General features: G+C 39.7%; 3 protein-coding genes across 3 annotated transcripts in view; all 3 read left to right on the top strand.

The window, feature by feature from the left end:
* The window catches only part of LOC309495541 (polymeric immunoglobulin receptor-like), a gene marked incomplete at its 3' end in the record, with an annotated part of 73269 nt that overhangs the window by 44142 nt on the left and 3208 nt on the right, over positions 1–25919 (top strand). The window lies entirely within an intron of this gene.
* The window catches only part of LOC309493738 (uncharacterized protein), a 54595-nt gene continuing 30519 nt past the window's right edge, over positions 1844–25919 (top strand). Inside the window, exons 1-2 of the mRNA XM_082162956.1 lie at positions 1844–3791; positions 3879–4172. The gene's annotated coding sequence lies outside the window, so the exon portion shown is untranslated. The remainder of the gene's footprint in view (positions 3792–3878; positions 4173–25919) is intronic.
* LOC309494742 (uncharacterized protein) lies at positions 14342–15473 on the top strand (the record flags this gene model as incomplete). Its single annotated transcript, XM_082164153.1, has 4 exons — positions 14342–14684; positions 14789–15100; positions 15183–15421; positions 15462–15473. The coding sequence occupies exons 1-4, from the start codon at positions 14414–14416 to the stop codon at positions 15471–15473; spliced, it is 834 nt and encodes a 277-aa protein (XP_082020279.1). The 5' UTR covers positions 14342–14413.

Raw genomic sequence — 25919 nt, 5'->3', positions numbered from 1 at the left:
TCCAGCTCAAAGCCACAGAAAACATGTGAAGGTTGAGGGTCTCAGTTCAGTTTAATTAAACAAACTTACCCAGGAAACCCACAGAGAGACACATGAGACTGAACAGAGAGACAGAAGATGAACAGAAGATAATAAAGACTAACAGCTGATCATTCAGTAATTCACCTCTAACATTTACTGTGTTAACATAATACACTGATGTCGTATTATGACCACTTTAAACAAGCAACATCTAGAGCTTTTTTCTTTAAATTTGTCTTTTATTTTTCATATTTTTCATAATTTTCAGCATTATATCTCTGGCTAATATCTGACAGTAACTGTATGAGTTGTATGCTAATTTGCTTTTCTGAATTCAACCAGATAAAGATAAACTTAATTGTAAGTATAGAGCAGGGGTGTCTAAACCTGGTCCTGGAGGGCCACTGTCCTGCAGAGTTTGGCTCCAACTCACATGCATGGAAGTTTCTAGTTTCTAGTATGCCTATAGACCTTATGCGACAGAGAAACGAGGGCGCCGCCATCTTTAGAATATTAACTTCCGTTTTTGCGGTCGCTCTGTATATCTCTATGGCATTGCTGTCCAGGAGTAATTCGCTTTTGAAGTGGATTTACTTAATGTAAAGTTAACGAAAGTTATCATGAGGATTGTAATGTTTAAAGCAGATGTCTTAACAAATGTCAGTCGACCGGGAAGATTTTAAAACGAGCCGTTCATTAATAAAAACGCAAAATAGCTGTGAAAATACAGCTGAAAAGGGGCGGAGCAACAGAAGGCCTATAAGAGCTTGATTTGCTGGTTTGCGTGTGTTTAATCCGGGTTGAAGCTAAACTTTGCAGGACAATGACCCTCCAGAAGCAGGATTGGACACCCCCGCTCTAGACAGAGATGTAACTGAATTACTGAATGTGAAATGTCTGTTTCTGATGTTGTGTTTGTCAAGTCAAGTCACATTTATTTATATAGCACTTTTTACAATACAGATTGTTTCAAAGCAGATAACAGGAAATGCAACAAAGTTTGTTTCCAGAAGAAAATAGCGTCACAGTCCAGTTTAAGTAAGTTCAGTGATGATTAATTTTGTTGTAAAAAAAAAAAAGAAAAAGAAAATGTATTAATCTAGTTCATTTATATATATATATATATATATATATATATATATATATAAATGAGTCTGTATAGTTGTGTTTGAAGATTTTACTACAAACTTTAAAATTAAAAAAATTAAAAAAAACTGAAGTTTGATTTCATTATTTTTTTATAAAAAAAATAATATAGGGGTGTAAGAATTTAACTTTTTTAAACAGTATTTTTACTAAGACAAAGAGACTTGTTTGTAAGAGTCTCAGTGCTTTGTGTTTGCAGGGTGGTTTGATACTGAGGTCAGTGTGATAAAGATCATCAGCATGAGATGTTCTTCAGCTTGTGGTTTTCTTTTGCTCTATTTATCTTCTTTAGGTCAAACCAAGAAGCCCTTCAGCCTCCTGCAAGTGTGAGAAAAACAGAATATAATTTTCCATTACCAATGGTTATAGATTTATCTCCACTCCATACAAAGACGCTGTAATTTAGGGGTGGTGGTGGCGCAATGGATAAGACACATGCCTTTGGTGTGAGAGACCCGGGTTCGAATCCACTGTGAGACACCAATGTGTCCCTGAGCAAGACACTTAACCCCTAGTTGCTCCAGAGGCGTGCGACCTCTGACATATATAGCAATTGTAAGTCGCTTTGGATAAAAGCGTCAGCTAAATGAATAAATGTAATGTAAATGTAAATGTAATTTGTGCAATATATGGAAAATAAAAATCTTGTTTCTAATTGATAAAGCTCAAACTGTTAAGCAAACAGTCTAACAAACTGCAGTCATAAATCAGTCAGTGTGCATTATAATCAAATAGGTATATGTTAAAAGTCGAACCTCTTAGTGCCCTTTGCTCTCTGCTGCACTTCATATAGTTTTCATATAGTAATTGTACTCTGTAATTAGAAGACCTGAAATCAGTATTTGAAAAGGGAAATCAAAAGTCATTTTTGTATCTGCACTGTCATCCACATTGGCACAAAGAACCTACATATTCAAATATGACACAACAACATACATGCAAGAGCCAATGAGGTTTAAGCACCGTTTTGACTCCTCCCCTTTCTCCTTATATGGCGCTGTGTCCCCTTTTCAATAAAATTTATTGAAATTTGAACTGACAGATCAGAGAGAGGAACATTTTCTGTGAGTAATGAATTAAATTTACAGCCGTTCTGCACACAGAGTCGATTTATGTCTTCAGTAGGCTTGCAGTTATAGAGGACGAAGCGTATGGACTGTTTTTATTGAACTTATTGTAGCTCGATAGCAGTGATGTAACTAAAGGTCGTGCTGAAACTCGTGAATTACTAACAATATCGTTACAAACTCAAACAACACCGTTAAATGGCTATGATAAACAATGAGCATACATAACTGTACACTATACTATTAATCACCATTCTCTATAATGTCCTGGGATGTCAAAATGACCAACTTCTAACAGTATATTCAACTAGATTTGTACATTTTCAGAAGAGTGAACACTGCATGTTCGTTCGAAACTCGCCCCACAATGCAATGGAGTGGTTGCCAGGTTTTAATGGAAAAATTAGGAATAAGTAATGTATCCCAAATGCTGCTTTATTAAACACACTCCTTTCAGAATAAATAAGCAGGATGCACACGATTATTTTGTGAAAATCATTTAGGAATTAATGTAAGGAAAGACACTGAACTGTATAGTTTGTAAGAAGATCCTGTGAGACACCAACTTGGTCTAGATTGTAAGCATGAATTTACAGTGTTTTATTTTTATGCTTTTAAGTTTCTTCTTGTAAGCTGTGTGATCTCATTTAGTGTTTGTGATTTCCTGTTCATGGTTTTCATTTTGTGGCACATAATCACAATCAGAAGTGTTATTAAAACCCCTGGCTCCATCTAGAGGAAAAAATGAGTTCATGTCAAATTTATCTGAGTAAACTGTTACTTTTATTGAAAGTAATTGAATTGTGTTCGTTTATAAAGAACAGGGATTTATTATATTCAGTTCTGTTTCAATTATTTATAAATTACACTTAATTTCCTTGCCTCTTGTATCTTTGAAAAGAAAGAGGGAATCAGGGGGAATGAAACGTTATTGGCCTAATAATTGCTAATTACCAGACTCATTGTTTATGCAGATGTTTTCACGACCACAGTCAAAGTGAAGGAAGAAGATGAACAGAATCCATTTCTATTTTTATGCATAAAGTATCCAACCAAGTCCAATCAAATATGGTTCTGTTTGCTCATTATAGCTGTTATTGTCTCTTACAATTTATGAAAATATGTAGAATCCAAAGTATCGGATGCATTTTTTTTTTCATTTCTAAGTGTGTTTATACAGGCTCTAGTCTAGGGAGTGCATTTACATGTACATTTTACGTTCGCCCTCTAGAGTAATATTTATATGATGCAGAACAGTGTCATTTGTCCTTCTATAGAGAAGATGAAGCCTGTATGAGCTCTCAGTATCAGACACTGTAACCTCCACTAGGTGGCGCTCTTTCAGTGTGATTAATGTAATATTCAGTCAGTGCTGATGGTGGGAGGAGCCAGTAAAGCTGATCATTACTGATAAAGAGCTGAAGAAAGAGGAAGGAACTAAAGCAGACAGATGTAGAGACAGAGAGATTCACACAGAGAACATTCAGCATAAAGAAGACTGAACTCAACTCACAATGAAGATCCTCCTCATCTTCTTCACTTTCTCCCTGATCTCAGGTCAGAGCTTTTCTCTTTCATCACTGCAGTAATGATGCTGTTTTCTGTTCATGAGGTTTCTGATCACAGTATCAATCTGATTGACAGGTGCAGTGAGATGCGTCAGTGTCACTGGATATTCTGGAGGAAGTCTTCTTGTTAGATCAGAGAAGCCTTGGCACAAAGATAACGCAAAATACATGAGAAAGCTACAGAGTACAACAATAATATATTATAGAAACCATGATCTATGGATTAATGACGGAAGATTTACTTTATTTTGCAATAATTATGGAAACCTCATGATCTACATTAGAGATCTGATCACACAAGATGCTGGAACTTACCGGATTGGTGTTTATGGCAAATGGTTTATCGATATGACTTTGACTGTGAAAGAAGGTCAGTCATTTAAGATCAAAGTTAGCGTAGAAAAAGTTATGATAATTTCAAAGCCTAATGTATACATATACTGTACATAGATACGTGTGTGTGTGTGTGTGTGTGTGTGTGTGTGTGTGTGTGTGTGTGTGTGTGTGTGTGTGTGTGTACGTGTGTGTGTGTGTGTGTGTGTGTGTGTTTGTGTGTAGAATAATTTTTGTATGTGAATTACAGATTCATGTTGTAATGTGTCAAAGAGAGTGATGTTGAATATTGGAGAAACTGCAACCTTCAGCTGTGAATATTCACAGAATCATATTAATGATCCCAAAATCATATTCAAAGAAGGAAAAGACTCTATTGAGACGATCTACAGCACCTCGAAGAAGAAAGAAAGATTCAGTGTTTCTGATGACAGACATAATAAACTCATGACTGTGAGAATTACTGCTGTGACTCCAGATGATGGAGGAGTTTATTTATGTGGAGTTTGGATCAAGAGACAGTCGTACTGTTACTTCATTATTAATACTGTTCATCTGCACATTATGGGTGAGTATGTTACACCCCTGGAAAGGGGAATAATGAATAATAAAAAACAGGACACGGTGTTACTTCCCTCACGTCCAGTGTAATAATGCATTTCTTTTACAAGAACAATAATTCAACAATACATAATATTGCAAAGTTATTACTAAATGCAAAATCAGCACTAAATAAACACTTTACACTAACCGACAAAATATCACTGCAAAGTACAAATGCAACTTGTTACTCTAAATACGTGGAACAGGCTGTATTATTCCTCTTATATACATAGAAGCTAAACAGACTAATTAACAAACATGAATTTAATTATTCTAATATTTAACACACCTATAACCACCCTGATAGTCTAGCAATTAACATCACTCTTCTCAACTACACAAAATAATATAACATATCCCAGTTATTTATCATTAAACACATCTTTTCTTTAAGTGCTGAACACTGCACATGAACCGTATAGTTGTCCATCACCGCCATGCGATGTACACCACGTGATGCAGCTAGCAAAATAACTATAGTGGAGCTTACGTTAAGCAGCACTTACTCAAAGCAATAACAATTATACAGACAAATTTGACTACTAGCTTATTTCTTAGACTACAGAGGACATAAATACAGACATAAAATGCATTAATAAACAGATTTTACCTGGAAAGGGGAATAATGAATAATAAAAAACAGGACACGGTGTTACTTCCCTCACGTCCAGTGTAATAATGGACGAACAGGAGCAACACGCGTCCCTTGCGATACGCCAGGCATAGTCAACCGATTCCCGATCAACAGGCGAACTCTTAAACACAAACTTTGAATAGCAAAACATGAAAACAAGGTACAACAATAAATGAGCAGAGTAACTTTTAAATAATGCCGTTTTTGACACGTTATTGTGCTGATGCCTCATCTTATGACTCTTTAACTTGAAGACCAAAGTAATCGCTAATAGATCATTCAATCAGGAAATCACAGTGCTATTACTCTTACCATTATTCTATTTATGGGCATGAATTATGATGTGCTCTTCACCCTTTTTTAAAGTACTTCTATGAATTAAAGCAAATTGCTTATTTTCCTCTTTTTAACACACAGAATTACATATAATGAATTTTTCTGACTGTAAACATTCTCATTACCATTACACACTCCCCTTCAACACAAATGGCGTCCTCGACATTCAAATATTAAAGCAGTCCCATTAGCAGTAGTGCATAAAAAGCAACCGTACACAGTCCATATAAAGGCATTTGACCACCTCAAAGTCCTTGTGTTTTTGCAATGGAGTGTGTGTTGGATCACAATTGCTTGAACAGTCCATTGTGAATGTGTTTATATGTTTTTCTTCAGAGTCACAAGTGTGTGTGTGTTTCTGGGCATGTTCCATTTGTAAAACAGTTCTGAAGTGTATGTGTGTGTGTGTCCAATGTCCCAAGGGTCCATAAAAGTGAATGTGTGGATGTGAAACAGTCCATCAAATGTTTTTAAATCACCCATACAAGAAAACAGGGTGATAGATGGGAATCTGATCAGGATCTGACCACATGGCCCCGGGTTGGTGGGGTCCATAGTGTTGCACAGGATCACACCTGTATGTGGACCTGGCTGGGAGTCCTAGGCTGTAACAAGCTGGAAAACCAAGTTCATCATAAGTGAATCGCTTTGGGGGTCGTCGTCCTCTCCTTGGCCGGTCTTGGAATTGTACACTCTCACTGTGCCTTTCACATGGGGGAGGTGACATAGGTGGCAGTACAAGGCTGTCTCCAAGAGTCTCCAGCTCCTCAGGTGCCTCATCTCTGCCCTGTGAATCAATCCTGCCCTGTTCCTCCTCAAGCTGCAGCACCTTGTCGTATTCCTGTCCTTGTTCATCATGTGCTCTAGTGGACTCAGTGTCTGCTAGCTGATAGGTGGGTTCCTCCTCATCACATGTCTGTGGAGCATCACATGTCCTGTTCAGACGGGGCTGTGGAGGTGGGTAATAGAACCATTCATCCTCTGAGTCCTCATCGCTGTCATTCTGTTGGCTATTCGATTCCTGTTCATTTGTCTGTTTTGAAGATTTTGTCTTCGGCCTAGCAACTTTGAGAGGAACTTCAAGGGGTAAATGGTCACATGGGAGCAACAGATTGCGGTGCAGGATTCTGCTATCTCTTCCTTTTCCTTGTTCTGGAACAACTTCGTACACTGGAGCATCCTTGTTTACACGTCGTACAACCTTGTGGATCGTGTCCTCCCAATGGCTGCGGAGCTTGCCAGTTCCTCCTCTTGGAGTCAAGTTTCTGACCAAAACACGGTCTCCTGCTTCCAACTCTGAGCTCTTTATTTTGCAATCATAGTTTCTTTTCCCTCTTTCAGCAGATTTTCTTGCATTGTTCTTTGTTATCTCGTAGGCTTCTTGCATTCCTTCACGCCACTTTCTCATGTACTCCCTGTGATCAGGCGTGCCGGTTTCTGGTGTCAGACGGAATAGTATGTCGACTGGCAGCCTTGGGGTCCTCCCAAAAAGGAGATAAAAGGGGGAAAAGCCAGTAACTTCACACCTTGTACAGTTGTATGAAAAAACTAATTTGTTCATTGAGTCTTTCCAGTTTGATTTCTCCTTCTCTGTGAGAGTTCTCAGCATCTGTATGAGTGTGCGGTTAAAACGCTCAACCTGTCCATTACCTTGAGGATGGTATGGCGTTGTCCGCGAGCCTAGTACTCCAGATGTCTTTTTCAGTTGTGCCAGAAGCTGGTTTTGGAATTCACCTCCTTGATCGTGATGAATACGTTGAGGAAACCCGAACCTTAATGCGTAATCATTAAAAAGTTTCTCTGCCACTGTTTTTGCTGACTTGGATGTTGTGGCGTAGGCTTGGGCGAATCTGGAGAAATGATCTATAACAACTAAGATATACTCGTACCCGCCTGCACACTTGTCAACATGTAAGAAATCAATGGACACTAACTCAAAAGGCTGGGTTGTCACAATATTAGTTAGGGGTGCCCTAGTCTCTCGGGTGGGTTTCTTTTGTTTCAAGCATGAACAGCTACGAGTCACATAGTGGTCGATGTCACGCTGCATATAAGGCCAAAAGAAGCGCTCTCTTACCAGTGAGGTGGTTCTGTCGACTCCTTGGTGCCCCATATTATCATGCAGTTCCTTCAAGATGGTTGCCTTGTACTTGTCAGGCAGAACAAGTTGTGTTCGGGTAGCTGTTTTTCGACGCAGGACACCGTCATCATCTAAGGTGAGTTTTTCCCATTCACTGATGAGCCTTTTACTCTGTGAACTGAATGATTTCAGCTGTTTACTGTCAGGTTTTTTGTTCAACTGACGACACTCAATAACTGGGCTGATATTTTTGTCTTCTTTCTGGGCTTGACAAATCTCTGATAGAGAGAGAGGCTGCTGCTCCGGCCTACCAATTTCATTGCATTGAATGGACAGTGCCATAGACCACACAGCGTTGGAATCTGGGTCCTCAACTGACTGTACAACTGCTTGTACTGAACGAGATGACATTTCCTCAGTACAGTGTTCCATCATGGCATCCAAATCCAATGGCATCCTTGAGAGAACGTCGGCATCCGTGTTTTCTTTCCCGGGTCGATATCGGATAGTGAGGTGAAAATCCGCCAATTCAGCAACCCACCGGTATCCAGTTGCGTTTAATTTTGCTGTTGACAAGACATAGGTAAGCGGATTGTTATCCGTATACACAGTACAGGATGAGCCTATTAAATAGTCTCTGAATTTTTCACACACCGCCCATTTAAGGGCGAGGAACTCCAATTTCCCGGAGTGGAAATGGTAGTTTTTCTCAGGCTCAGTGAGGGTTCGGGATGCATATGCTATTACACGCATTTTTCCTTCCTGTTCCTGATATAAAACTGCCCCTAGACCCAGATTGGAAGCGTCTGTGTGTAGGACAAAGGGTTTGTTAAAGTCAGGGAAGGCAAGGATTGGCGGCTCTACAAGGTGATCCAAGAGTTCCTCCAGCAAGTGCTGATGTCTCTCTGTCCATACAATGGGGTGGTTGGAAGATGCCCCACTTTGTTTTCTTTTATTCTGTCTTGTTCTGGGGCCACGTTTGTCATTCCTTTCTAAGTCAGCAGGAGCTTTCATGAGGTTATAAAGGGGGGCAGCGATTCGAGAGAAATCTCGGATATACTGACGATAATAACTGAGGAGACCCATGATGGCTCTTAGTTCTCCCACTGTGGCTGGTTGCTTGTCTTTTAGGGCTCTGACAGCCAGGGTATCAGTAGGGTCGATTTTACTGCCCTCTGATGAAATGACACGCCCAAGGTAGCGAACCTCTCCTCTAAATATCTCGCACTTGGCTGGTTTCAACTTTATACCCTGTGCTCTTAATCTTCTCAGCACAGACCTGACATGTTCTACATGGTTCTCAAAGGACTTACTGAACACCAATACGTCATCAAGATAGGGAATGCAAATTTCATCCCTGAGCCCCTCCAGACATTCTTCCATGCATCGCTGGAAGGCGGCTGGTGCGTTCATTAAGCCGAAGGGTATTCGGATCCATTCATATAGGCCCCAGGGAGTCACAAAAGCAGTGAGAGGCCGGCTTTCTTCTGCCATGAATCCCTGATGGTAAGCTTTTCCCTGATCTAACAATGAAAACCATGAGTTCCCTCCCAGGCCGTCCATGATGTCCTGCACCCTGGGAATGGGCTGGCGGTCTGGTACAGTCTTACGGTTCAGCTCACGGTAGTCTATGCAGAGACGTAGGCTTCCATCTTTTTTTCGAACACACACAACGGGGGAAGCATACGGGGAAGTGGATTTACGCACCCAACCTTGTGTGATGAGGTCATGAAGGTAGTTCTTCGTCTCTTGATAGAGGGGTTTTGGTACAGACAGGTAAGTTTTGGCCACAGGTTCAGTGTCTTTCAGTGAGATGGAAAGCTGCAGGTTCTCAATGGAGCCGATGTCGTCATCAGAAATGGAAAAGGACTCTGACTCTTCTCTCAACATTCCTTTAACTATTTCCTTTTCAGTGGGACTAAGATGGTTCAAGTCGACTGGAGGATCCCAATCAGTAGCAGATGTTTGTTTCTTACTGACTTCCATATTATTTACTGTTACTGGGGGAGCAGAGCAGGGGTGTTCCAACACTGTTGCTGGGTACACTGCTTGAACTGGCTGTGCTGTCCCAATAACTGTCCTGCCAGTAAGTACTATGTCATGATCTGTTGGGTTTTGCACATCCACAACTATGAACGTTTTTTTCCCTTTACTCAGTTTCACAAGAGTGTCAGTGAATTCTAGGCCCTCCGACCACTGCGGGTTTACACTTGGCTCAAAGATTAGCGTTGTCTCTTCTTGCAAAGGAGGTGTCAAAATACGGCACTCCACCTTTACAGATGTATGTTTGGGGACATTTACATTCTCTCTGGTCATTTTGACAGCATACTCCAGTGATTGCTGTTCAGCAGCAACTCTCTCGACAAATACTTTAGCATCCTCCATTTCAAAACCAGAGAAAGCTGCTTTAACAGTTCTGATTAGCTGCTGGTTGTCATTGGCTTCATTCTGCTGTAACTCTGTATCAATAATAAGGCCAATAACATTTGAACCTATAATAGGTCGAGCAAGAGTGTTACCTTTAATCACCAAGGTGGGAACAACAACTTCTGTTGTAGGGACTCCTGCACCTGCAGTTAATTTGAATGCAACCTCCATCCATCCACTGTACGGCATGTCTTCACCATTAGCTGCAGTCACATTTAAAGTGTCATTAGTTTCAACGATTTCAGAAATATGTCTCAGTGTCACATGCGGTAAGTGATCTGCTTTCCATTGTTCACTAACTACAGTCACTTGTGAACCTGAGTCCCACAAAGCTCTAACCTGCTGACCGTGGATGTGGCAGTCTATCAGATATTTTTGTCCAACCAATGGTGCAACTTTAGCTTGTCTTTTCTTTTGTGATTTGGCTTGGACTGTATAACACAAGGTTTTTGGACACTGACTTCTGTGAACAACCCAGTGCTCATATTGACATGCCTTGGAACAATATAACACACTTTTACATACCGCACATTGTCTGAGCCTCACATTTTTTCCACGTGCACCACAGCGTGCACATAGTTGGGGCACTGATGATGAAGTGGTCACTCCCTGCCCCGCTGGGGTAACCCTTGCCCGTTTAAAGGACCTCCTCTGAGGTGGCCTGATCTTCTCATTCTGCAACCGGCTGAGAAGTGTTCGCTGCTGCCACACCTAAAGCAGTGAGTGCAGTCCTCCAGATTTTCCTGCTGACAGCCATAGCATCTCCTCCTATACCGCAGTGTAGCTGTGGGATGAGAGTGTTGGTTGTCATACCTTTGGTTCGGTGGAGGGTAGCTGTGCTGTACTGTAGGGGCTCGAGGGTAGCCATATTCTGCTGCAGGAACCTGAGGATAGCTGTGCCGTGCTGCAGAGCTTTGAGGGTACCTGTGTTGCATGGCAGGGGATTGAAGATAGCCTTGTTGTGCTGCAGGTGGTGGGGCTGCTCTGTGTGTCAGTGGTGGGTCATTGTAGCCTGATGTCAGCTGAGGTGAGATGCCATCTAGTCCTGATGGTGGATTTGGGTGCAGCTGCAGCTGTTGGAAAGAGGGCTGCTGCATAGACTCTTTAATAGAGGACACTTCAGCTTTAAGGTCTTTCAGGAGGGTCATGTTAGCTTTCATCTCCTGCAGTTCTGAAAGAATATCAACCTTATTCTTACTTTGACTCAGCTGGCTTGTCTTTTCTTTTTTCTCAATTGGAGTCTGGTCAGAATGAGCAGCATGAATGGTTACAGGCCGCTGTGGTGCTGTCATCTTCTTCTTATCCTGCCTCTCACTTTCATATGCACAGGAAATATTTAGTTTCTCAAACAAGAGTTCATCAGAAATGCCAGCTTTCTCCAGGAATGGCTGGAGGTCACGTTTTACGTTATCGTTCTGCAGGCCGGTCATAACTGTGTGGAGGAACATGTTCTGCACGAGCACTGGATCATATCGTAGGCCTGACTCAGATTCTTGTGAGGCAAACAGAATCTTCTGTCTTAAATCTAGAGCGCGGATAAGGAAACACTGAGGTGTCTCCTTCATGCTCTGGACTTCAGAAGACAGTTGTTTATATAACTCTGTTGCACTCTTTTCTTGGTAATGACAACGGAGTATCCTTCTCAGGGTGGGCAGTGTGAGGTCACTTTTCCCCTCTAAATAACTGCGCAACTGCATCCCAGGAACAATGGCTCTTATGACAGCATCAACAATCTCAGTCTCTGGCAGCCCTTTGAGAAGACCATGCTCGATCTGCCGTGCTAAGCTGGAAAACGGGAGACGATCTTTCTGTCCTGGTTCCCCAATTTGTCCAGATATTTTAAATTCTTTGTGCCAAGGAGGAGGGATGTGATCCAGTGATGAACCTGAGGCTGCCGTTCTGTGGCTTGGTTTGGTGGCCTGGACCCCCTGTTCACCTTTAACATTTTGTGGTACCTGTACCTGGGGAGGTCTGCTTTCTGTTGGTGCATTGTCTTGTGTGTCATCAGGCTGATTTGGGTTTTTATTTGGTGATGCTTGAGGCTCACTTGCGTGGTTAGCTGCTGTCTGAGCCTGTAGCTCAATTATTTTGTCTTTAAGGCAGAGGAGCATCGCCATTCCCAAATCTTCAAGTTTCTGTAACTCTTCGCTTTGCAGATGGTTACTTATCATTAAGATGAGTGATGTTCTGTTCTTTCCTGCCACATGCTCCAATTCTGGCCCAGCAATGATAAGAAAATCACACAGTTCTTTTAGGCTTTCTACTGGCAGTGTACACAAAAGTCCTATTATTTCCAACTGCAATGTCTCTACTTCAACGGACTCCATTTTTCTTGCATCAACGATCTAGTGTTCAGTAGCAGCAGTAACTTGTGTGCTTAACTTTGACAGAAGCGCTCCTGGTACCTTGGGTTCACCTCAGATTGCTTTTGCTTTTAGTTGTAGACACTCGAACTGCCACCGTATTATCCACTCGACGTCGCCTGCCTGGGTAAGTTGAAGGGGACTGAATGAGAGCTTGGGACGTCTGTTCTTGGCAGAAGTCGGACCCTGCTTCACTCAATCCCAGCGGGGCCTCCAGAAAATGTTACACCCCTGGAAAGGGGAATAATGAATAATAAAAAACAGGACACGGTGTTACTTCCCTCACGTCCAGTGTAATAATGCATTTCTTTTACAAGAACAATAATTCAACAATACATAATATTGCAAAGTTATTACTAAATGCAAAATCAGCACTAAATAAACACTTTACACTAACCGACAAAATATCACTGCAAAGTACAAATGCAACTTGTTACTCTAAATACGTGGAACAGGCTGTATTATTCCTCTTATATACATAGAAGCTAAACAGACTAATTAACAAACATGAATTTAATTATTCTAATATTTAACACACCTATAACCACCCTGATAGTCTAGCAATTAACATCACTCTTCTCAACTACACAAAATAATATAACATATCCCAGTTATTTATCATTAAACACATCTTTTCTTTAAGTGCTGAACACTGCACATGAACCGTATAGTTGTCCATCACCGCCATGCGATGTACACCACGTGATGCAGCTAGCAAAATAACTATAGTGGAGCTTACGTTAAGCAGCACTTACTCAAAGCAATAACAATTATACAGACAAATTTGACTACTAGCTTATTTCTTAGACTACAGAGGACATAAATACAGACATAAAATGCATTAATAAACAGATTTTACCTGGAAAGGGGAATAATGAATAATAAAAAACAGGACACGGTGTTACTTCCCTCACGTCCAGTGTAATAATGGACGAACAGGAGCAACACGCGTCCCTTGCGATACGCCAGGCATAGTCAACCGATTCCCGATCAACAGGCGAACTCTTAAACACAAACTTTGAATAGCAAAACATGAAAACAAGGTACAACAATAAATGAGCAGAGTAACTTTTAAATAATGCCGTTTTTGACACGTTATTGTGCTGATGCCTCATCTTATGACTCTTTAACTTGAAGACCAAAGTAATCGCTAATAGATCATTCAATCAGGAAATCACAGTGCTATTACTCTTACCATTATTCTATTTATGGGCATGAATTATGATGTGCTCTTCACCCTTTTTTAAAGTACTTCTATGAATTAAAGCAAATTGCTTATTTTCCTCTTTTTAACACACAGAATTACATATAATGAATTTTTCTGACTGTAAACATTCTCATTACCATTACAAGTAGAGCAAACTAGTCAGATCCATTTTTTTATGGTTTTTCTTCGTCATATTTGTATGTAGTTTTCCCAGTTCACAAACAAAACCTTGAATGTTGACAGATTTGTGTTGTGGAGCGTCAAAGACGGAGATAGTAAAGACTGGGGAAACTGCTGCTTTCATCTGTACATATTCATGGAATCAAAGGAAGGCTAGAAAGATCATATTCAAAACAGGAAATGGTATCATTGATGAAATGATCTTCACTACTGACACCTGGACTCAGAAAGAAAGATTCAGCATCTCTGATGACAGAAATAACATCTCACATAAACTCATGACTGTGAGAATTTCTGCTGTGACTCCAGATGATGGAGGAGTTTATTTATGTGGAGTTTTGGACTACAGTTACCCGTACAGTTACTCCATTATTAATACTGTTAATCTATATATTATTGATAAGTATAAAGTGGGCGTGTCTAGAGTGACTGGCCACTCAGGAGGTCTATGATGATCAAGTGTGAACATCCTCAACACAAAACCAAGCCAAAATACATCTGTAAAGAACCAGATGGATGTTCAGAGAGGAAGAATCCAGGAGTTCAGGATGAATGGATGGAGAATGGAGATGTTTCTTTATATGACGACACCAGAGCAGGAGTCTTGATGGTGTTTTTTAGAGAGCTGAAAGCTGCAGATGCAGGAACATACAGATGTGGAGTGAATGTGTCTCACTATACTGAGAGCTTCACTGAACTTCAGCTGCTCGTCAGAGACGGTGAGGAACCAGGAATACTTTATCTCATATCCAGTATTTGTTCTGATTTTTATCTAATTGTATTATATATATATATATATATATATATATATATATATATATAGATGGAAAATTTCCAAAGATGGAGTCTGAATCTGTTCATCTTGGTAAAGAAGTCAACATCACCTGTCAGATCCCAGAGGAACATAAAGTTCATTTCTGCAAAGAGGATGATGATCACATCTGTCAAAACATCAGCACATCTGCAGTGACAGAAATGAGTCCTTCATCTGAGAGAAATGAAGAGAGAGTTTTTACAGTGAGCATCAGTAATGTGAGCGTGAGAGATGCTGGAGTTTACTGGTGTGGAGCAGAAACCAGAGACACACATTTGACTTTCATCTCCCTGACCACCAAAATTCAGCTCAACCTCTTCAGTGAGTGAATTCAGATGATTTCATTGTATTAAATACAGTATATTCAGAATCATGTGTGTTAAATGTCTGTGTTTGTTTGCAGTGGCTCCAGTAGTGAGACGTGAAGGAGAATCTGCTGAGATCTTCTGCCCTTATGATTCAATCTATAAATCAAAGTCAAAGTCTCTCTGTAAGGGGAAGTGCTCCACTAGAGATAGAAATACTCTCAATGAGACTGTGAGAGAAGAGAAAGAGACCAAGACTGACAGATTGACTCTGAATGATGACGTCACTGCAAGTGTCTTCACTGGGACCATCACTGGGACCATCACTGGACTGACAGCAGAGGATGCTGGGAAATACTGGTGTGCAGTGACATTAGAGAGAGACGTGAATTATCTTTACACTCATCTGATCGTCATCATGAACGAGGGTGAGGAAGGTTTAAATATCTGAATATGTGAAACTATGGCTGAGACACATGAAACTCAACAGAGGCATATAAAGTAGAATGTAGTTATGTGTAAGTATGCAGAGATTAACAAACTGTACTGTTTCGCTACTAGTAACACAGCAAAATCCCCAGAGTTAAATCAACACTGCTCAGAGCACATATGGTCCCACTCTACAGAGTGTTAAAGTAACTCTGAAGCAGTGTTAAAGTTAATAAGATAATTAAGTGATTAATTAAGTGATGATTGAACATTAGTGATGAACACCTGCTGTTAACAAGCAGAATTACTGAAGGAAAGTTAAACACAAGAACTACAACTGACTTCCAGTTACAGCCTTAGATTAAATCAACAGAAGAGAAAAGAAGACATTATATCTGTGAAGATCTCAGCAAAAAAGGGTTAAACAACTCCACAAACAGCATTACCAGCTTCACTTATTACTAACCAGACTGACTTTATTTCTGTCAGACGTCTACACAAGTTCTAATTGAGAATTAACAGAGCTTTAGATGTTGATGGTTTGCTGATAATGTTTGGTCACCATTATGGTGATCAGTGTTTCCTTTAGTTGGGCATATTGACTTTTTATGTGAGTTTGTGGTCTTTGTAACAGTGTTTACAAAAACAGGAAAAGTGTCTGAGTGTGTGGGGTGTTTAGGGAAGCGTAGCGCTGAAACCTTGTTGTAATTGTTAGGATTTTCAGAAATCGGTTTTCTGTTCTAAAAGTGATTGGGCAGAACAAACGTAAGTCATAGAGGGATGCTAGTACACACCCCATCTACAATGTCACAGAGGCTCACCCCAAATAGCCTGACGGTAGCATTACAGTGACCAAACGTACAAAATTGCTCAACTCCTAAACCGTTAGTCGCAGACTCAAGTGTCTAAAATCACTGGAATCATAGTAATCCAATAGCTCTATGGCGATCAAACGTACCATATATCAGATTTGATTTGTACATGACGGGATGCCAAATCATTCGAATTGGGCATGGACACTTTTATTAAAAAAGGCTTTAACTGCTGAATGAGATAATTTAACCAAATTCAGTACACCCAAATATGGGCTCAGTTTGTGGTCATTTGAAAAAGGATGCAGCGACTGGACACTTGGTGGCATCATTAAATGATGGGAAAACCCCCCCAGAAAATGGCAATATCTATGCAACCATCAGTCTGATTGACTTGTCCAAGGTGCTGTGGTTGTGAATGAGGACATTCGCGTATCTCTGAAAATACGTTCGTTGTCAGCCAATGAGGTTTGGGCAGCTATCAGACAAGGTTATTGGAGGCCAATCAGAACGAAAACTCGCTGGTCCTGTTTGACTCACGGCTCTAGAGGTCTGTGAAAAGCTTGAAAGAAATGACAGTCTTTGTGTTTTTCAGGTGCGTAAAGGTCTGTTTATTACTCAATGCCCACGACAGTCATACCATATGGTAGAACTCATTCTGAACAACTTTGCCTCCAGGATCGCCGCTGTCAATCGAATCGTTAGTTAAATATCAGAGATTATTTCAGAAATCTACTTTTGTGAACTTGTCCTAAGTTTTTTCCACTCAACCATAGCAGGTTCATGCAGATAATGGGCATGGCCAAGTCTACCCAAAAGCCTATCTTTCCTAAATGAAAGCTCAGAACTTTGTGTCATTAGGTGAGCACATGATGCGACTTAAGAGATAAAGAAGCATGCACACTCTTACATTTATGCAAACTTATACCACTCTTAGGTGGCGGCATACCTGTTAAAAACCTTTAAAAATGATGTATTTCTTTAGTAAATTGCCTATATTGGCTGTAAATGCTTTCCATGATAGGTGGTTACAGGATTGCTAAAGAAAACAAAATACCTTTTTACGCATGTGCTTAAAGGCCTTAAAGCGCTTGAATCCTGGTAATTGCTGCTATATTTTATAATGTTTTTACTCACACTTGTTTAAAATGTATTTACAACCCATAAATGTTAAAGCAGACATTTATGTTACATAGAAAAGTGCTGAAAATGATTTTAATAAGTTTTAATATTTGTGTAGATATTAAGTTATTTGTGTTTCTCTTGATTTCTCTTTAGTGCCTTTGTGTTTTATTTTCAGGTTTCTCCATGATCATCATTATTTGTGTGTGTGTGAGTCTGCTGCTGATTGGTGGATTCACTCTGACTGTGTGTAAATTAAGACACAAGAGACGAGGTTTGATCATTTATTCTGTTCATTTATTTTATTCTGTTGATACAAATGAATAATTAGTTATTTGATTGTCTCTGTTCTGCTTCAATCTGCAACAGTAAAATCTCAATGAGTTTCTGTCTCAGATGCTGCTGTTCGTCTCCAGTTTAACACTTGATGTTGATCTGATTCCGTCACAGATCCTGGATCAGCTCAGATTAACAGTCATGATGAACTACCCACAATCCCCTCTGATGAGCTCCTGTACGCGTCTGTCAGTTTCCAGAAGCATGAAGAGTCTCTCAGTGAAGCTTCAGTCACTGTCAGTAAGAACGAGCTTTACTCTGATTACGCCACGGTCAGTCGCCGCATGAGACTCAACTAACTCACTTATAACAGATCACAGATCAGCACACATTACACCAGACCAGTATTTGCTTATGTTTACAGTTAGTTGATAAAATTCTCCTTATAATCCATAGTTTAGCGTAATGTTTTATTGACCAGGGTCATTCAGTTTGTTAAATCATGAGCCACTTTAAAGTTTCCACTGCCGAACATGTTGCTTCTTTCACACGTTCAAAATGTGTCAGATGTTGATTGATGTGCATAAAGAGTTTGTCTCAGTTCATCTCAGTTTATGTGTGATAAAAACAGGAAATACAAACCTGAGGTGACACAAAACGAAATGTAAAGTTTCCACTCCAGATGCAAAGATGTGTATATTAAATGCAGCTCTTGGCGCCTCTATAATAGCAGCTCAGTAGCAGCAGCTCAAGTACAAGAAGGTTCACAGCAAATTTCCCAGTGTTAAATTACACTGATCAGTGTTTATATGAGTCCAAACCCCTAATTTCCACCAACTGCGGAACGGCGGCGGAGTCAATAGGTTTCCATTAAAGTCAATGTGTGTATTTTCACTGACTGCGGAACGGCTGCGTTCAGACTCCGGAGATCCACAGCCCTCCGGAGCAGATATGCAGAGCTTCTATTTTTGCCGGATGCCGGATGCCGAAGAGCTCCGCAGCAATTCAGCACTTATATCGCGCGATCATACGTGAATTCACGAGATCTCGTGGGTCCTCGTGACTTCAGCTGTTAGTCATAGCCGCAGCCGTTCCGCAACAAATCCGGACCTGGTGGGTAATGAAGCACAGCGGAGCACGGAGCCGATCCGCAGCCGCTCCGCAGTTGGTGGAAATCCGGGGTCAGAGTGTTATAAGTTTCACTGAAGCAGTGTTAAAGTTAATTAGGTAATTACATGATTAATTGAGTGATGATTGAGTTTTATTGAAGACACCTGATGTTAAAGGAACACGCTGACTTTTTGGGACTTTAGCTTATTCACCGTATCCCCCAGAGTTAGATAAGTCCATACAGTACATACCCTTTTCATCTCCGTGCGTGCCGTAACTCTGTCTGACGCACCCACCGCTAGCCTACAGTAGCTTAGCACAAAGACTGAAGGTAAACGGCTCCAGCTAGCATACTGCATAGAGCCCTGCACGGGGCAAAACATCCAGCCCTAACCGAGACCTGGCCCGTGGTGTTCAAGTCCTAATCCGGCCCCAGCCCGAAAACGTCTGCAGTTTTTCAGCCCGAACCCGACCCGAGACCAACATCAATATCACTTTGAGCTCTCTCTGATGCGCTCTCTCTGATGCGCGCTCTCTGATGCGCGCTGTCTCTGCTAGACGCACACACATACACACACACGCTACTAGGTAACATTTTATTATAGGCCTCAAACATAACTACCACCACCGACAATTATGCCCACAAATATTAATACAGAGAAGCATAAGCATGCAGTAGAGAATAGCCTATTATATAGCCAAATGTGATCCAGCAGTAAATAAAGATTTACGGCCTACCTTTTTTTGAAGTTAAATAACTTTACTGAAGAACAACGTTTCAAAGAACTCGTCGCCAACTGGCTAACGTTAAATAATAATAAAAACATAAAAATAAAAAAAATAATCTGTTGAACTGAGTAACGTTAGGCTCATTCACTGTTTATTCGCTAGTGTTGTGAAGAAAAAGAATAGCATCCACTGTTGAAGCTTCAGGCTCAGTGATCAAATCAAAACTTCAAAATGCAGCTTTTCCTGAAGTATTGGGAACTTTTAGTAACTCCCCACGCTCCAACTTCTCCCTGATGCTCTCCATGGTCAACTGTCACCTAATGCATTGCACATTCGCATATTGCGAATCGCATATTGCGTTGCATATTTATAATATTATCAATATAACAATATTTCATACAGTAGCCTGCGCTCTGCACGTATATTATGGGCACGATGAAATGAGAGAAGCTAAATGAGCCCGAGTCCAACCAAAGCCCGATCTGTAAAAAAAATAAAAAAAATAATGGCCCGACTGCTCCCAATAAGTGACATAATAACGCCAACATTTTCCTATTTACATGTTGTGATTTGTATAGTCACAGCGTGTACAAATAACATGATCACATGAGACACAACCATTTCCTAACCGTATACTGTGACTATACAAATCACAACATGTAAATAGGAAAATGTTGCCGTTATTTTGTCACTTATTGGGAGCAGTATGCTAGCTGGAGCCGTTTACCTCCAGTCTTTGTGCTAAGCTAGGCTAGCGGTGTTTTCCGTCCAGCTCAAAGCCACAGAAAACATGTGAAGGTTGAGGGTCTCAGTTCAGTTTAATTAAACACACTTAATCAGGAAACCCACAGAGATATTATGTGTGAGATCCTCATCAGACAGCAAACAGATTAAAACATGGCAAAATGACGAGTCTTTATAGTTGTGTTAGAATGTTTACAAGAATATTTTAGATTCCGTTAGCAATGAATGATTATGATAAAGGTTCTTGGATAAAGAGACTTGCTTTATAGATTGGTGTGCTTTAAATCAACAGCAAGAAATGCTCTTCAGCTTGTGGTTTGCTTTTGCTCTCTGTATTGAGTTTTTCACGCCTGCAGGTGTGATAAATTTTTTTTTTTTTTAAGTGTAATTAACGATGGCCACAAACTTTCCACTCCATAAAAAGATGATGTGAATTTGTTTGTTGTATGAACAATTATAACAATTATGTATAACATTAACATGCTCTTTCTCCAATAAGTTTTAGTCAGGTTATCTAAAATTCTTTTTATGTTTAGAATTGAACTTGAATCTGTGATGAAAAGATGTCAACATTGTCTGTAAACAACAGTCTGAATAAATAATGCCTATTTGCATCTGGTTTTCGTCTGACTTGGTCTATTTCACCCACGGCTGCATATAGAGCCTTCAGTTCTTATTCTAGATTCTGAATATTCAAATATGGAACGACAAAGATGTGAGAGCCAATGAGGTTAAGGTGCAGTTTCAACTCCTCCCTTTTCTCCTTATATGGCGCTGATAGTCCGTTTGAATGTAAACAAAGTTGACTGGTGAATCATCATAAGAACAGATCAGAGAGAGGAATATGAAAAATCTAATACATTTAGACCTGTTTTTTACATAAAGCTGTTGTATGTCTTTAGAAGACTTGAATTATGCATCATGAAGCGTATGATTTACTTTTATGGTACTTTATTAGATTTTTTTAAATGTGATTTTATGGCACTTTATTTGCGCTGAGGCTCGTGAATGTCACGGTATCTTCACAAATTCAAGAAAGACTGTTAAATGACTGATAAATGATGAAATGCCTCATTATACAATATATACAGTACTATATTAAACATTTGTTGTGACAAAGTTGTATTGTACTCAAACTTCAAAAAATAAATATCAAAATTACACAAAATGACAGTAGGCCTATATCAAACTAGGCTATGTGTACACATTATGAGAGAAAATAAAGTTTTTTTAAAAATTATTATTCCTTTAGGGAGAGTGTAATAGCCTATTTTATATGTCAATAATGTGTATATTATTATTGTTAGCTTAAAGTGTTGATTTAATAACTGAAAGTTACTTTTTTTGAGAGTCAATTCTGATTTTTCCTGTGTTTATATATATTTCAGTATTATTTCCCATGTTTTCTGATGTATAATTTCTGTTCTGTTTCTTTAATGGTTGCGCACACTTGTTGTTACACAAGATTGAACTCGAACAGGTTTGGGCAAAGGAAATACGGCAGGGACAGTTTTCTTACCGTCTTGTTGTCTGTCATTTATGGTCAACACAAGATAAAGGTTTAACAAGTGTAATACAATAGGAAACAGGAGCCAACACGATTTTGACCGACTTCTGTGACGAATAAGAGCAAATTCTCCTGCTTCTATAATACAAGTGAAGTGAACTTTGCATCTACAGAGAGTATCATTTAAGTAGAGACAACAACGGCACTGAACTAGTATTCTGTGAAAAGATTGTTTAAGAGCATCAACTGAGACTGTAAACACAAACACAAATGTCTTATTCAAACCTCTGGCTCCATCTAGCGGCAAACATGTGTTAATGACTGTTAAACACAGTGTCTTGGTTTTAGGTATTGTAAAGGTTTATGGTATGGTAGTTGATAGAGTAGATGCAAAATAAGACACATTGCATGTAGAGAAGAAGGAAAGGACTGAAGTCTCAGCATTCACTCTTTGTCCAGTGTGTGTAGTTAATCTGTCATCAGTGATGCTGAAGTTTGATTGACAGCTGCTGTCCGTGGTGCTGAATCCAGAACTGCCTGTTAAAGTGAAGCATCAATCAGACTCAGACTTCAGCTGATGATCCTCTGATGATCTGAGTATCAATTATGGTGGTTGTATGTATATCTTTTTTTTTTTTTTTTTTTACATTGTCACGTGACTTTATGTTAACCTTTAATTTGAATTGTTTTATTTTAATCGTTTGCATTGAATCTGCCTTGTTGGTTGACTGAGAGTCCTGATGTATATGTTACTACAGGAGTCTTTACTGTAAACATCACTGATCTGAGAGAAGAGGATTCTGGGAAATACTGGTGTGGATCTCACATCATCACTAAAATCTCAGTATTTAAACAGGTAAGATTTGTTTTGTCATGAAAATTAAGATCATTTTACTGGTTGCAGAGCTTGCCGAAAAAGATGTGTCTTTTGACAATGTTCAATATGCCACAAAACGGTGACAAACAGCATAATCAGATAAACAGATCAACTCTGAACATTAGAAAACAAGCTACTTGTCTGTCATGTGTTTCCCTGTTTGTCATGTGATCCTGCCATGTGTCTTGTCATTGGTTAATTGTCTGATCATTGTTCACAGGTGTCCCTTAACTTGTCATTAGTCTGTGTATTTAAGCCCTCATGTTTGCCATGTGTCTTGGTCGAGTTTACACAGAAGAGAAGAAGTGGTCTATACCAGACTTAGAGTAGGTCACACAGAATTGAATGCTACTTTAGAAATAGTAGGTAATGGTATTAGTGATGTGACGTTCGGCACAGAGGCTTCGAAGCTTGTATCAAAAAAACAAAACATCACACACTGAAGCAGTGAATCGGAGCTTGATTCGTTTTGCCATAACGTGATCTGTGACGTCCGAAGCTTCGTTTCCACACACAGTCACGTGACTGCTTCGTATTCATATTCAAAAATAGCATGAACCCCTTGAGCAGGTTTCGAGTGTCATGCCCTTCGGTAGTAGTGAATACAAAAAGAAATAGACTTAGCCCTCACACTGTTGAACAAGTTTCTTTAAATTTATTCAATTACCCACAAAATAAAATGCCAGCTCCCCAGTTCACAAGCACTTTCACTACCCAGTTCACAAGCACTTCACCATTCCACAACAATTTTCTTTTATTTTGATTATATATCCCTACATGAGCCTTGCCTATGAACTCGTAGGATTAGGACTGAGGCTAAAGCTTATGTGAATAAGGCTGCATTTGTAGATCAAAGCAGATTCATAAGAACTGTTTCTGTATAAGTGAATTAGTCCCATTTATTATTATTTTTTTCATAAATTAATTCATACAGTTGTTGGTTCATACATTGTATAAGAACTACATCAACACTAACATGAATTATGAGGATTAATTGTATTGCTTTGTGGTTTACAGAGCAGAAAGTGATTTAAAAAAAAAACTGGGACGGAAAGGAAGCTTTTCCACCTTTTGACCACAAGATGTCGTTAGTGAGCAATGTGTTGAAAAGCTTCGAGTAATGAACCATTTTACATACAGTCGAGAGGGAAAGCCCCAGTGCTTCACAAAGCTTCATTTCACCATCACTAAATGGTACTGGTTTATGCATAGAGTGCCGAGACAAAGAAGATGTAAATCATGTACTTTTTGTATGTGAGAAATATAATGATAGTAGAATAAATTGGCAGGAAATGGAAGGAGAGAACTCAATACATGATATACTTGAAGAACAGGGTATGAAAAAGGAGAGACTTGACGCTTTATTTATTTTTCTTAATAATACTGGTATAATGAAAAGAATATAAGTTTTTATTTATTTTTATTATTAATTCAAGGCTAAGATTCTATGAAGTTGATGGTATTACACACTCCTGTACAGTTGGTGGTGGTATAATACAAAGGTAGTAAAAAAGAAGAAGATGTGTCTTGGTCAAGTAGTATTGTTTCCTGTAGACCACTGTTTTTTTTTTTTTTTATCAGAACAACTTTTAAGAAATCCTTAAATTATATTTGAAAATTATATTGAAAAGCTGGATTGTATGCTGTAGAATCACAGTGCTGCTGTAGTCAATAAGGTAAATCTAACTCTGGTGATTAGATGATTATGTCAAAACACAACCAACATAATAAGATAACCTTTTCTCTTTGCTTGTCTGGCTTTTATAACTGTTACAACAGCCCATACATAATCCAATATTAAAAGGTCAAGGGTCAAGAGACTAACTAAAGCAAACACTGATAACTGACTTTAAAATTGTGATTTTTCTCCTTTGGTGATTCTGCTTGTTAACATGGGTGAACTCATTTCTGCCCACAGGTCTGACTGTAATGACAGCAACTTGAAGTAAAGCCATGGGCATCAACCCAATGGAACTCATGACAATATGAGTAATACAAACTCTGATTAATCCAGGAAATGTCCCCGGTAGAACTGGGGTCTCTAATGCTCATGACACAGCAGACTGTGAAGACTCAACTGCAAGATCAGCTTTAGGTGTCACACACTGCACTGAAACAACAGCAGTAATTCAGATCTGACAGATGAAACTCAGCTTGTATGACATCTGGGATTAAAATTGCAATAGACATGATAATGTTGCAATTAAAATGACGCCTCATGTCTAAATGTGATGCCTTTAAAAACGTCAGAATAAAACCGTGGTTCTCTCTGCATTTGCTTCTATCTCAGGTTGACGACTACAATTCCTTGGAGAACAGATGCCAGGGAGGTGTTCGGTTCCACTTGCATCAAGCCAAAACTGTGTTATTACTCCATAACCTGCTGAGATGCTGGAGATAGGTGTGAAGACCCAAGAGGCCGTTCACGTCTCACAGTAGCACACCACTGCATAAGATCCCAGTGTAGAACTGGAACTAAATTATGCAACACAATTGTTATAGATTAGACTCCACCCATCTCCTAGACATGAACACTGAACACTCCACCCATCTCCTAGACATGAACACTGAACACTCCACCCATCTCCTAGACATGAACACTGAACACACACCTCCATCACTACACCCTCATGGCTTCATCACCTAGATCAAGTCTATCCAGGCTGAACACTACACATCATAAGAAGAAAAACATGGCATAGAGTCCAAAAGTGTTACTTCACTAAGATGTATTGTCCATCTTCACACTGACAGATCCACTTAGCCTCACACACATAGGGACAGGGAAAGTTAATCCCATTATGACAGTCTAAAAAATACACACATAGCATACGCTATTTACAATCCTCTGCCAATTCATGGGAGAACACTGTAATGTACATATGCATGGCTACACTCACAAATCGGTGATGCCAAATTATTTAGTCTCAGACACTGTAACCTCCACTAGGTGGCGCTAGGTTCACACAGAGAACATTCAGCATAAAGAAGACTGAACTCAACTCACAATGAAGATCCTCCTCATCTTCTTCACTTTCTCCCTGATCTCAGGTCAGAGCTTTTCTCTTTCATCACTGCAGTAATGATGCTGTTTTCTGTTCATGAGGTTTCTGATCACAGTATCAATCTGATTGACAGGTGCAGTGAGATGTGTCAGTGTCACTGGATATTCTGGAGGAAGTCTTCTTGTTGATTCACTGAAGATTTGGTTCAGTAACTCTGCTAAATA

Source organism: Leuciscus leuciscus (genome assembly GCF_965113295.1).
Source record: "Leuciscus leuciscus genome assembly, chromosome: 3".
NCBI classification, from domain to species: domain Eukaryota; kingdom Metazoa; phylum Chordata; class Actinopteri; order Cypriniformes; family Leuciscidae; genus Leuciscus; species Leuciscus leuciscus.
Note: the sequence above shows the minus strand (reverse complement) of the source record. Positions and strands in the feature narration are given on the sequence as shown.